The 12,438-nt window shown below is 40.4% G+C and overlaps 2 protein-coding genes across 5 annotated transcripts in view; one reads left to right on the top strand and one right to left on the bottom strand.

Moving 5' to 3' along the window:
• LOC145934038 (uncharacterized) overlaps positions 1–12,438 on the top strand; it is a 96,658-nt gene that overhangs the window by 71,479 nt on the left and 12,741 nt on the right. The window lies entirely within an intron of this gene.
• Positions 4,155–12,438, bottom strand: part of LOC145934034 (putative G-protein coupled receptor B0563.6) — a 39,896-nt gene continuing 31,612 nt past the window's right edge. For 2 of the 3 annotated variants that reach the window (XM_083034224.1, XM_083034225.1), the window contains exons 3-6: positions 8,130–8,279; positions 7,351–7,601; positions 6,705–6,992; positions 4,155–6,364 (exon numbers count right to left, since the gene is read on the bottom strand). In XM_083034224.1, coding sequence (XP_082890350.1) covers positions 6,113–6,364; positions 6,705–6,992; positions 7,351–7,601; positions 8,130–8,279 — 941 coding nt within the window. In that variant the 3' untranslated portion in view covers positions 4,155–6,112. The remainder of the gene's footprint in view (positions 6,365–6,704; positions 6,993–7,350; positions 7,602–8,129; positions 8,280–12,438) is intronic. The other variant, XM_083034226.1, reaches the window with a different exon arrangement.

Here is a 12,438-nt window from a genome sequence, read left to right as displayed (position 1 = left end):
AACGCATCGTTCGAATTTATGTGCTTGTTTTGCGCATTTTCGCACTTTTTTACTTTTTTATTTTTATTTTCGTTTTATTCCCTTATTCCGCGACATAAAGCTCTTAAGCTTGAAAGCAAAGTCGTAGTTGTGTTGAACATTTTTGTAAGTAACAAGTAAAGTAATTATGAAAGTGCGCGCGAAAGTTTGAGCGAAAATCAGATTAATCCGTCGCTCAAATTTATTTAACTATCTCTGTAGAAAAATTCTGTAGGAAAATTTAATCTTTCATAGTCGGGACCGGTAGCCCTTCGCATCCGCGAAGTTAAGCCGCTTCAATGTCACATTTAGTTTTTACAGCTATACTATCGCTATATAGATAGTTCACGTGGCGATTTATTTTCGCGATAGCTCTGCGTTAATTGCGGGATAAGCTGTTGCCGGTTAAACTCGATTATAGTTATCTTTGTTAGGAATCTCGCCTTTACATAATCAAATATATGAGACCGGCTGAAAATTACACAGTCAATGGCGGCTCTTCTAGAGCCTTTGTTTAACTGTGTTTATAGTTCTACGTGCTCGAAACGAGAGACAAACGGCAGCGGTCGGGCTCCTTTCAAACACGTTCAAGGGGGTGACTCGAATTTCGAGAGCTTCGGCGTCAACTCTCGAGTCTCTACCCCGCGTCGCGATGCCACGGAAACTAATCCATTTATATTTGCATTAAATTCCACGCTCCTCGGTCAATTTCTAGTGAAATAAAAGATATTTTACGTAGGTGTGTTTTATGTATATTTCATTTGATTAAATTTTATATATATTTTATATTATATCCTCAATATATTTTGAGAGAAAACAGATGCGAATTTCAATAAGTTTCATTTAGAAATTTAATCAAACTTTTTTTTATATGATTATTTATCGTCAAATGCAAATATCCACTCAGATGTTGTTCTTTCATTTAGCAGAGATAATTAATTTTCTTTCACTTACCTTAATTCATTGTCATCGATTCTTTGTTATCTATCAATCAGAAATAATCGAGCGAACCGTATTATTGACGCAATCAGTGTACGTGTGCAATCCTGGATATACAATTCTAAGGTATGTAAATTGCGTCTCATTTACATTTCGTGACAGTTGGGGTAATTGCGAGTTAACATATGAATCTCCACGACGGTAGAGCAATTAGGAAAGGGGGCGAGAGACGACGCTTTAATAATGTTGGGGATACTGATTTATCGGAACTATTTCCGGTCGGGTGTTTCTATCAGTCGCGGCGCAGCCGCTTCTTTATCAGCCATGTGCGAGCAAGCGTGCAGCTTCGTTAGGGGTTCAGCCGACCGGAAGAGTCGTTAACTACGGGCAGCGAAATACACGCGAGCAATTTGCATGACCGTCGATTTCGCGCGTGCTGTTCTATATGTGCAGCCCTATATAAGCCTGTCGCGCGTGTGCGGTTCCATTTACACCCTAATAAATTTCGAGCAATAATTATCAAACGTTAATTATCACCTCCTCTTCTCCCTTCCCTTCCCTTCCTATCGCAGTGCGATTACATGTGCAGGTATACATATACGCAGGTAAATCGAGAGGCTCAATCGAATTACGCGTTACGTGCGAATCGTTTTATATTCCATTTTTGGAATTCCGTATATTTCCACATTGATTGCATTCGTTTATTTAGTTTTTCTCGCCGGTGAACTATTTATAACGGTTTGAATTTGTTCGTGAATTTATTTGCGAAACGTGTCTCACAATTTTGTGCAGTGATATTATTTTTGTACATACGCTTGTTTATGATATTACACAATTAATTATATATAATTAATCAGATGCATATATATCTTAAAAAGATTTTAATATAAATATATCAAGAAATAATTAATCGTATTTAAATATCGAATATTAATAAAATATCTTTAATTGATACGTTCCAAATAATCTGGGACATTATTAGTCACCGAAATAATTCTCAAATTTATTTAAGCTTCTATTAAGCTCTGTTCTTACGAGAGCTTCACGTCTGTATAAATTAAGTAACACTACCTGAGCGGTTTTCTTATTATAAAGAGAGCTCGCAATGCTTGTAAGAAAAAGCTAAATAGTATGGTAATTAATAAACTAAACAAACGCGCGACTTGGAGGTATAATTCTGATTGACGTACCCTTTGACAAGCAATAAAACGCTTTTAAAGGACGAGTTAATTCGCCAGGAGGAGACTCGCGCGAGATTCCGTATAGTCACCGAAGAGCCGAAGGGTAGACAGAATCCTCGTTCACCCCGTGGTGCCTTCGTCGCCGAACCAAGCCACCCTGTATCGACCCAGCGACGCCCACCCAAAGAGCAACCCCCACCATGGATGACCCCATCCACCGGTACCATTTCGTCCAAAAATTTCAGAGCGCGTAGCATCTCGCGCCAAATCGGTGCTACTTTTTTATCCGCACCACGTGATCCACGATACCGAATGTGTCGCGCCGGCCGTGTTGTTGACATATCCGTGGATCCAACGCTGACGAGTTGACTATTCAGATTCGGGCAAATATTGGGAATGTGTGATAACGAAAACGCAATACGGTACATCGGTATGTAGGCCGGGAGATTTGAATTATGTCATGTTCGAAACAACATACTTTTCCGAATGCCGGGTCGAATGATTTACGATTATTTAGCATAACAAAAATCGGAAAAATAATTTACGAGACAACTTCGAGTCAAAAGGAAGCTGGTATGACACAGAAACGAAGCGTGTAGACTTTTTTTTCCTCGGAAAATATCCTCATAAATCATCCGGCAGAATTTATCACGTCAGTTGTACGTACATATTGTTGTACATCTCCATACATCTATAGCTTTGTATAAAAAATACGAGGGACATAACTGAACTACCACCATCGAAGCCACCAGTCGTATTCCCAGTTTATCGCGCAGACTATTGCTTTCGAAACGATTTCGTTCACCAGATACGTCGGAGGAATATCTCGCTATTCGCCAGGAAAGAGCCAGAAACCGATGTTACACACGAGTGCGTGATGTACATCGCGGACAATAAATCGCGATGCCTACGTATTTCGAAATTTTATTATGACGTACAGTGTACGCGGTACCGTAACACATTTTTTCCGCGATAGTATATCTCTTCGTTAGTCTCCCCGGATCTGAGGATGTACACGCGCGCTTAAATTATCTCTCGAACGATGACAGATCCATCCGCCCAACCAAGCGGTCGACCGACCAACCTTGTTGCGTATGCATGCGATACATTTCGCCCCCTGTGACATGTTTATAGCGCCGCCGTAATGAACCCTCCCGTACACTGGTGGTCTAAATTATTTCCAAATAGTGGCGTACCGACGGGGGAATTTGGTTACCGCATCCACTTAACTCCGCCATTATCCCCAAAAATCCCATCCCTCTTCCCCTCCTTGCTCGCACCGGAAACGGATTTTCCCATGACTCGTGTATCCAACGAAAACCGTTCATCAATGATTCTTCTCCTGTCCATCTGTCGCGTTTAATCGACGCTCTACGTTATAAGAACGCGGTGCGTTATATTTTCGCTTCACACGCGAGAGAAAACAAAAGAGAGGAAGAGAGAGAGAGAGAGAAAGAGTTTATCGATCCGCGCGGTAAATATCAAAATTTCACGGGCTGACGCATGACGCAAAAATCGATGGAAACAACGATCGGACGCGGCCTGTTTGCACGAGTTCTTCTGCTAGCTGCTAGATATACAGCACGCCGCTCGTCATGTACTCGTCATCTGGTTCGACAGCAAACCGCTGCTGTCGCATTCGACACGTGATGACGTGAAGCATCTCGTGGATATTTTTACAGGTCGTTGGAAAACACGCTGAATTACTCAAAGACAGAGTGGAAAATATAAATAATAAAATATAATTGTTAACATATAATTTTGACTCATAGATGTGGAATCTAAAAAAAAATTGCGTATCAAATTTTTATCATTTTTCCTTACGAGAAGATAGTTAGCAATGTAGGTAGCAATTGAGAAAGAAAAGAGAATGAATAAAATAGCTGGTTTGGAGTATCGGCAATTTCCTAATTTTTACGTATAATTGCTTTGACACTTTTATGTCACATTGTTTCTCGTTTGTGTTACGAAGATGTTTATAGGGAAAGGATATGAAAATATAGAAGAGATATTTCTCTGAATTTATTTCTCTTCGTTCATATGCGCGTTTCGCAAAGTTAGGGCAAACGAGACGCCGCATACGGAAGAGGGGTTCGCGTTGCGAAATATTCTTTGTTAGGATTTACGTATGCAAATGAGCGAAATAATATCATCGAACTGCATAAACGCGAACGGACCGTTGCGGTGAATTTAATTATCGATTTCCCGGGAGAGAGAATATCTTTCTGGAATACAGTGTCTATTTTGGAAACGCGATGCAACCAAAAAGTAGCAGTTTATTTCGGAAAGTTCGATGGAATATTATTATCGCAGCCGGCAGCGATCCTTTCGCTAAATTCGAAAGCTGAATTCAACGGTATACGGCGTTATTCACTTGCATGGCGATACGCTTTTTCTCGTTTCCTTTATTACACGGTGCGGAAATGTGGATTCGGTTGAAATTCAATTCCCAGATCGGTATCGAACACTATACATAAATTTCTTAGCTCTAATCGAACGATACGTAAGTTATCGGCGGCGAAGATGTATCGCGTATAAAAGATTAATGCCGCGATAATGCGATAATGTGTACATGAGAGACGCAATTTTCATTATCACTTTAGAGGCAGCGCGCTTAAATTGTACAACATTCACGCAGAAATAAATCACGACGATTCACGGATTCGCGGCGCAGACGTAAAATATTTCTCGACGTCGCGATCATTAATTCATTTACTATCTTAAATTTCCAGGCGGAGGAACTTTGGTACACCTTTCACGCTTCCAACTTCCGTCTCCGGTGATTTTGAAATCGACGCGATTTCTTCCATCTCGATTTCAGTCCTCGTAGATTTTTTTTTTTCGCAGAAAAGATATTTCTTGTACGATCTCAGGTACTCGACACATTTTTTTATTTTCATTTTTCTTTTTCGTCCCTTGTTTCTTTTTTCTCCCGCACTCTGTGTCTTTAATTTTCCAACGGCGATCGCTCGCAACTCAATGCACAAGTCTTGTCGTCGCGATTCCGCGCGAATTCTGATAAATTCCCCGGGTCACAATGCACACGAACGCATTGCGCCGGTTCTCAACGCGGCGTTTCTATCTCCGTCTGAATTTTCTCTCTTTCTCTCTCTTGTCTGCGTCTTTTCTATCTCTCTAGTCTGATTCCCGTAAACTCGATCGACAACGCTATAAACTTTTCCCGCTTGTAGTTTAAAGTGCGAAGGAGTCTCACGGGATTCTCGACGGACAGCTTATACAGAATCCCTTGCCATTATGTACTTCCGTTGTTTCGCGAGAACTTGAGTCTTCTGATTTCAATGCTCACGATGCTGTGAAATCGGTGGAACCTAAACGTATATTGTTCGATAGAGAGCAAACAAGAGAGAGAGATAGAGAGAGAGAGAGAAATATCAGCTGTTTAATCAGGTCGGTCGATTTAATCGTCGGAGTCAAACGTGCAAATTTGGCAGCAGCATCCATGTAGACATACTCGGCTTTAGTTGTTAGTACGCAGGAATGTTTCGCAATGCTGTTCCTGTAGTCTGCAACTGTTTCAGAGTTTGCCAGTACACAGGATACACATAATCCGGATACTTTTTCCGTAAGAATCAAGCGCGATTCGTAGAGAGCACTGCGGGAAACTGATAACGTACGCAATTCGATGTCTTTTGGCCGACAATAATTATGTCGTCGGTCGAAAAAGAAGAATAGAAACGATGGCTATTCAACCAAAAGAAATTTCCGCAAGAGTCTACTACATCTCACTATCAAGCCTCTATATACATGTAGGCGAAATTGTTCAACATTATTGTGACCAACATTTTCGTAGATTGTTGAGATACTCGGCTTATTTTACAGAGTTTTTTACTCGTACAATTGAATTTTCCCGACATTTAGTTTCGCGAGATTCACCAGCTAGATTTGCGCTAGATTCGAGTCCGTTTTCTTGGCGAAATATCACGGATCGGTTGATGCCAGGCAAAAAATCCGTGTTAAACGCTGGCACGAGCTAGATGTCCGGGGGTCGCGACCGTCGTGGTCGGCGGGGTCGTCGTGGTTGTCGTTGGTCGCGGTATCGGAGAACGTTTCATAGGTAGATTCCTGCCGCCCTGCTCGCTTTTGACCCACGGCCACTGCAGGGTACGTATCAGAGTGTTGCGAAAGTCCTCGGAGAAGAGGCAATAAATGTAAAACGTGATCGAGTAATTGATCACCTCTAACAGATTGGCTAGCGCCCGGAACACCTGCAACCGAACGGGGCGAATTAATGGACAGATTCATAATTGATGAAGTCGAGAATTAGGGGCGGAATGCGGGGGCGTGCGAGGGAATAATTGAATCACTTCACCCGGGTAAGGAGACGAGAGAAAGCGAACTCTGATTAAGTATTCTTTCAAGATGATGAAAAAGAATTGGAAAACCGAGTCGTTGCTTTAAATTAATTTGTAACTCGAAATTCAGTTATATCATTGATCGTATTATAAATTGCAAGCTGAGGTAAAAAATGTACTCTGACGATAAATTTGAACGATAAATTTGAGTAATAATACACGTAGCTAAAATGTATATACAGTATTTTGTTACCTGATAATAATAATGACTGAGATTGCTCTCGCTGAGAGTGACGTTTAAGATAACCATAGGACTGACGCAGACCAGAAATAGGATGCTGGTGCTGCCTAAGAGCAGAATGAGCCTTCGTTCTTCGGCGAAAGTCCTCGGATCTTCGTCGTTGCTGATAGTTCTCGATAAGGTCATCCTTCGACGTCGTTCGCAGGATCTTCTGTACACTATCATTATTTTCAGATTGAATCCGGCGAGAAGGATCGTCGGTGCCACTTTAAAAATGACTTCCAGCATTATCTTGTAAATCTGAAGTACACATTTGCATCGCAGATTAAGAGTCATCGAATTATAATACACAGTTAAATATGATAAACGCTATTTTAAGATCATGAACAGAATGTGATTAAATATGCAAAGCGTTCCAGAAATTTTGACCTCAACTTAAATGTCAGATACTTTTTTTAAATATCAGATAATGCTACATCAATTTGGAACATTTTGCATAATTAATAAATAGCGTTAACAATATTGTTACAGCTAATAACGTGAATAATTTATAGAACATTAATTATACTGGTATTTTATCGGTTTTGAAATATTTTTGCAAAAGCTATCTTTGTTAGCGGAAAAGGACAACATTTACAAGAAAAGAGATATGAATTACCTGAAAGAACCACGAATGAAGAAACGTCCGGTTCTCCCCCTTCTGGTAGATTAGAGGGCCGCCTAGCGTCAGCAGACAGGTCGTAATTTCACCCCGAAATACACACGGCAGATAAACGAGAAATGTAGCCAGGGGGATGAGCGCTACTGTTAGGTGAGGTGGTCCGCAGAGTGGTCGCGTGTGTTGTCCGGGGTGACAGACGCTTACATAACGCTCCACTGTCAATGCCAGAAGCATCATTACTCCAACTCCTATGCATACAATTAACCTCTATACCTCTCGAATACATAGTGCTGGGATGACCTTAAAAGCTCTTCTTCTCGTCAGATATTTTTGTATGTTTTTCACACGCACATATATTTATATAGTAATCGAAAAAATTGCACAACTTTTTTCATTGCAAAGTATCGTGTAATTTTTTATGTGTGCATCCCTCTTTCTCCTCTTCGCTGCGTTTCTTTGAACTACATTTAGGCAAACTTCTAATCGTTATGATCGCTATAACTTATAACAGTTCCAAGATACAAGAGAGCAAGCGAAAGTTTTCCGCCGCTGACAAAGTTCCAACGAGCATCTTCTATTTCTTTCGCGCGCAGCGTGGGGAGAGCAGATAACGGGATAAATTCATTTCCTCCGTAAGAATCGTATCAGTCGTTTCCGCGAAAATGGTGTTAATGAGAGAGAGAAAACGCGAAAGAGAGAAAGAGCGGGTCGGACTTTCTGTGGAATTTTCTGGCGCGGAATTTCACAGCGGAATTCTCGGCAAAGTTCCGTCGTACCCAGGCAGCCGTTCCCAAGAAAGAGCTCGAGATAAACATGATAGAAGGCCTGCGGCCAGCTGCTCCATCCCCCGGTCTCCTTGTGGATGAGAACCCTAAGCGCGAAAGGGATGCAGAACAGGATCGCGAGAAGCGCCGCCGCGGAATAACCTGCAACAAAAAGAGGAGCAAAGTCTGGGGTCAAGAAGGGTAGTCGGACAGGGAAAAATAAGAGCTAGACTAGGTTCCCGAGTAGACCGAGTTAACTTGATTTCATAAACCCGGAACAGCGGGTGAACATGGCACACAATTCACTTAATCATTCTCTCGCAACTTCTCTGAATATTCCCGGGAACATCGCCGGGAAATTTTTCATTCCGCCTCCGCGGTGCTTAAAACGCTGCATAAAACGACGAGAATAAGATTAAATCACTTTTCATGATCTATTCCGAACCATTACACATTTTTTCTTTTTTTCTTTTTTTTTGTTCCGTTTGATATCTTCCGCATTTCTTTATTCACGCGCGTTGCAATATTTCAATTATATATATTCATCATAACACCGTTTCTCTTATCTATTGTTCGTGAAGCCACGAATATTTCGCTTACTCACAATCAATCAGTCAGTCATCAGTCATCAGCATTATTTGCACACGTGAATACACGTGGTCACCCTTATTCCTTTATTTTTACATCTATCGTCGCTCGTGATTCCAGACAATCCCAATTGGATATGCGTTTCTTGCCAATTTCCATCGGTTTACTGTTATCGTATGGTCGGTTGCGCTGCTTATTGCTCCACGTCTCGTGTTACACGCTTTTACTGCTCGTTGACACCAATTAACGCTCGTATTTACCGTTCCATTTCGCGAAATTTCCTGAGAGCAATTAGATGTTGTTTATGCTCTTCCGCATCGTATAATCGCGAATTGGATAGAAAATTGCACATTCCGGATGCGATAAAAGTGGAAAGCTCTTCGGATATTAACAGTATATTAACGGAAAATTTATTGCTTAGAAGTGGCAATCTTTCTTATTTTATTTCATGTGCAACAACATTTTTAATAAATTATTTGACAGTATTACATCATTTAATAATGTGAAACGTAAATGAAAAATATATAAATGTTATGTTATGTTGAGACATGGACCAGATTATTTCTGGATTATCTTCGACTAATGATATGTGATGGACAAACTCTAGCCAAGGCAGTTTTATCAACCCTCGCTTCGTTATATCGACCACCCTCTCGAGCAGCTTCCAGCCACCGATAAGCTCGAAAAGTTCGCCGGTAACGTATTTCTTTGGTCGATGATAACCAAAGGACGGACAAAAAGGGGTGGTTTCAATGCTTCGTCCGTCGATATTGTTACCAACCGACTCCTGGATTCTCGTCTCTTCCGTCAGCCATCTCGTAGAGCTTTTGTTAAGCCCTACATTCGTAGAGAGAACGACAGGCGCTTTAATTACGAAACGGAGAAAAGTTCTCTAGTACGATTCTTTTTCTAAAGTTTATTAAAGAGCGCGATACACGTTCGCCGGAGCATGAAAGTCGGCAAGAAACCGGAAATTGGCTAATGTCGCGCGAATGAAAGTCGAGTTTTCCATCCGACTACACAATGCATCGTGAAAGCTCGTAAAACTTTTACGCCAGAGCCTCGGCATTAAAGGCGAAATTGTATCTTTCCATTTAAATTACAATTTCTTGCCGCCTTGTCGTCCGTCAGCAACGGCCACGAAGAACTAGCTTAGTTTTATTACGTCTCTCGCCGATCTTTGCGCGATTCGACGAGCGAGCGAGGTCGAGTTCTTGTCCAGGAATTCCGACCCTTTTCCTTCACTTCCTCATTTCCGCGAAATAAACCCCTTGATATATCACCTCTCTGATTAAACTTATTCCGTAAAACAACACGAATATACAAATATAAGTCGTATTAACATTTCCCTTTAAGCAAATAAAAACAAGAGTATATATGAATAAAATGATATAATCCAAATAATGTTACAATCTCATTTTATTCATGTAATAACGCTATTGTAATAACACGCGTGTAATAACACATTTCTCAAAATATTATACTTGTACAGGAAAAAAGATTTTAAAAATTGTTACACCCTTGACTGAGTAAAATTATTGATCAAAGTATAATATAAAGAAAATAATCTAGAATTGAAATATTAATACTTGCACAATAATTATTATTTTATAGTTTTAAATTTTCTAGATGATTGAAGCTCTTTTATCACGTATAAACTTAATACCTAAAGCCATCGTTACTTTCGACTTATCCTTTGTTACATACGGAGAACAGAGTCGCTTGCCAGGGGTCTCCCCTTTCAAACGCGAACGCGTCTCTTAAATTGCATAAGACAAGAGGAGCAGCGTCAAAGTAGCTCGTCACTTCTCATTTACCGGAAACCACCGTGGCTGATCCGCGCTTTCCATTTTTCTAGGAGGCTGCAAGAGCGGATGAGGTGGGCGTCGAGCTCGTTAACGCACGCAGAAGCTGCGACAGGAATTAATGTGTCAGTGACCCGTTTTAGGGTCACGGTTCGTTTACCAAACCCTATCGTGTTGATTGGTTGATTCCCCAACGTTTTTTTATTCGTTTTCGCACACGCTGGCACGCTCTGACGAGAAGGGACACGAAAGAGAGAGGCATTAGACAGATAAAATTCTGATTGGAAAAAAAAGAGTCGCTGAACCGAAATAAATCCTACAATATACATTCCGAATGGACATCTCCTATTGCGTGCGGCACGAAGATCGAGGAACTTTTTACGTCTCTTTTCGAGAAAGCGTTATAAAATATGCCGATGTTCTTATCTCGAAACAGGCGCGTATTAACTCGTTGATTAATGGATTTTCTAATTATCTTCCGTTTTTTAATGAAACTTTTGAGAAGAAAGAGATATTTTAAATATGCAATTGATTCGTTTGATTATACGAATAAACAATGGTATACTTTGTGCACAAAAAATTTGAAATATATGAAAAATTCTAATTCTCTGATTAATTAGCTTTAAGCGCAATTGATAGAACGAATATTGACGTACAAATATTTTTATGCAATTATTATCGTTTCCATTAATATTATGTTCAAATTGCATTTTAAAATTTTCTGATGAATATTATGTCACTACAAGGTATTACATCATCGTCATACTCGAAGTTAATAATTCGCACCCTTTCTCGCGTCTATGCAAATGTGTATTTGTGTGCGTGTATGTCGACAAAAGCAGGAAGAGTCAAGAAAAATGTGATGTCTCGCCAGGCAACGTTGTTACTCGGCATCCTGCGGCGACATTTTACAAATCGCGTTCTCTCGGCATGTTTAATTTATCGAAATCCTGAGAGAGAAGCCCGGCTGCAGCGTCCATTTGTCAAGATCCGAGCGGCGAAACTATGCCGCGATGACGTCGCGTACGGCTGAACGGCTGGTTAACTCCATAAAAGCAGCACTGTTTCCCACGCGGATCGTTAATCTATCGTTTATCACGTCGGAGCAACTACGGTACACGCATGTTCCAGTATAATAAATTGCGGTCGAATTTTGAAGACGAAGCGGCATGGTCCCCCGTCGAGGTCCCCATCGGGCGATATCCGTGGAACATCAATACTCTATCGAGAAATAATATCAGAAAAGAATGTTTTCTCAAATAAATGGCTACCACCTGACGTGGGTTTTAAACTTATCCACGGTGAAAGCCTAAGGGGCTGACGAAATCTACATCTCAATCAAATAAACGGAGGTCAAATTGCTCTGTGCAAGCAAAATTTTGATATAATTTTTATATGAATCAGCAATAAAAAATGAGAATATTTAACTTTATCAGTTATTGTGCATTTATACATTTGTAAAAAATATTTAATCATCTCAATTAAATATTTTTCACACATATATAAATGCAAAGTAATTTGATAAAGAGAGAGGAGCGGTAGGAATTAAGTGTTGAATTTAGTAGGTTTTTTTCTACAGTCAGCGTTTGCCGCACTTATCGGCGTTTACACCACCTGTTGAAAAATACACGAAATGTTTCCATTACTTTTGTAGAAACTCAATATCTAACTCGGCTTTCTGAGGAATTTATTCTCGATCTACCTACCCGATTTAATAATAGATGTAGAGCTTTCCGGAATTAGATATGAACATGTCATGGCCCGATTAATATGTGCCAGAATCTCTGCTGATCTTGTGTTAGTCTAGACCAGAAAGATGGGTCGTCGGAAAAGTAAATTTCCTAAAATCTTTGAAACTTTAAAACATATGTCTCGAATTGAATGAATTACCAAGCCCGAAAAACAGGTCAACGACCGAAATAATTCTT

This window comes from Prenolepis imparis, unplaced genomic scaffold (assembly GCF_030444845.1).
Source record: "Prenolepis imparis isolate NDT839.2.m4 unplaced genomic scaffold, iyPreImpa1.0 SCAF_3, whole genome shotgun sequence".
Taxonomy (NCBI): domain Eukaryota; kingdom Metazoa; phylum Arthropoda; class Insecta; order Hymenoptera; family Formicidae; genus Prenolepis; species Prenolepis imparis.
Note: the sequence above shows the minus strand (reverse complement) of the source record. Positions and strands in the feature narration are given on the sequence as shown.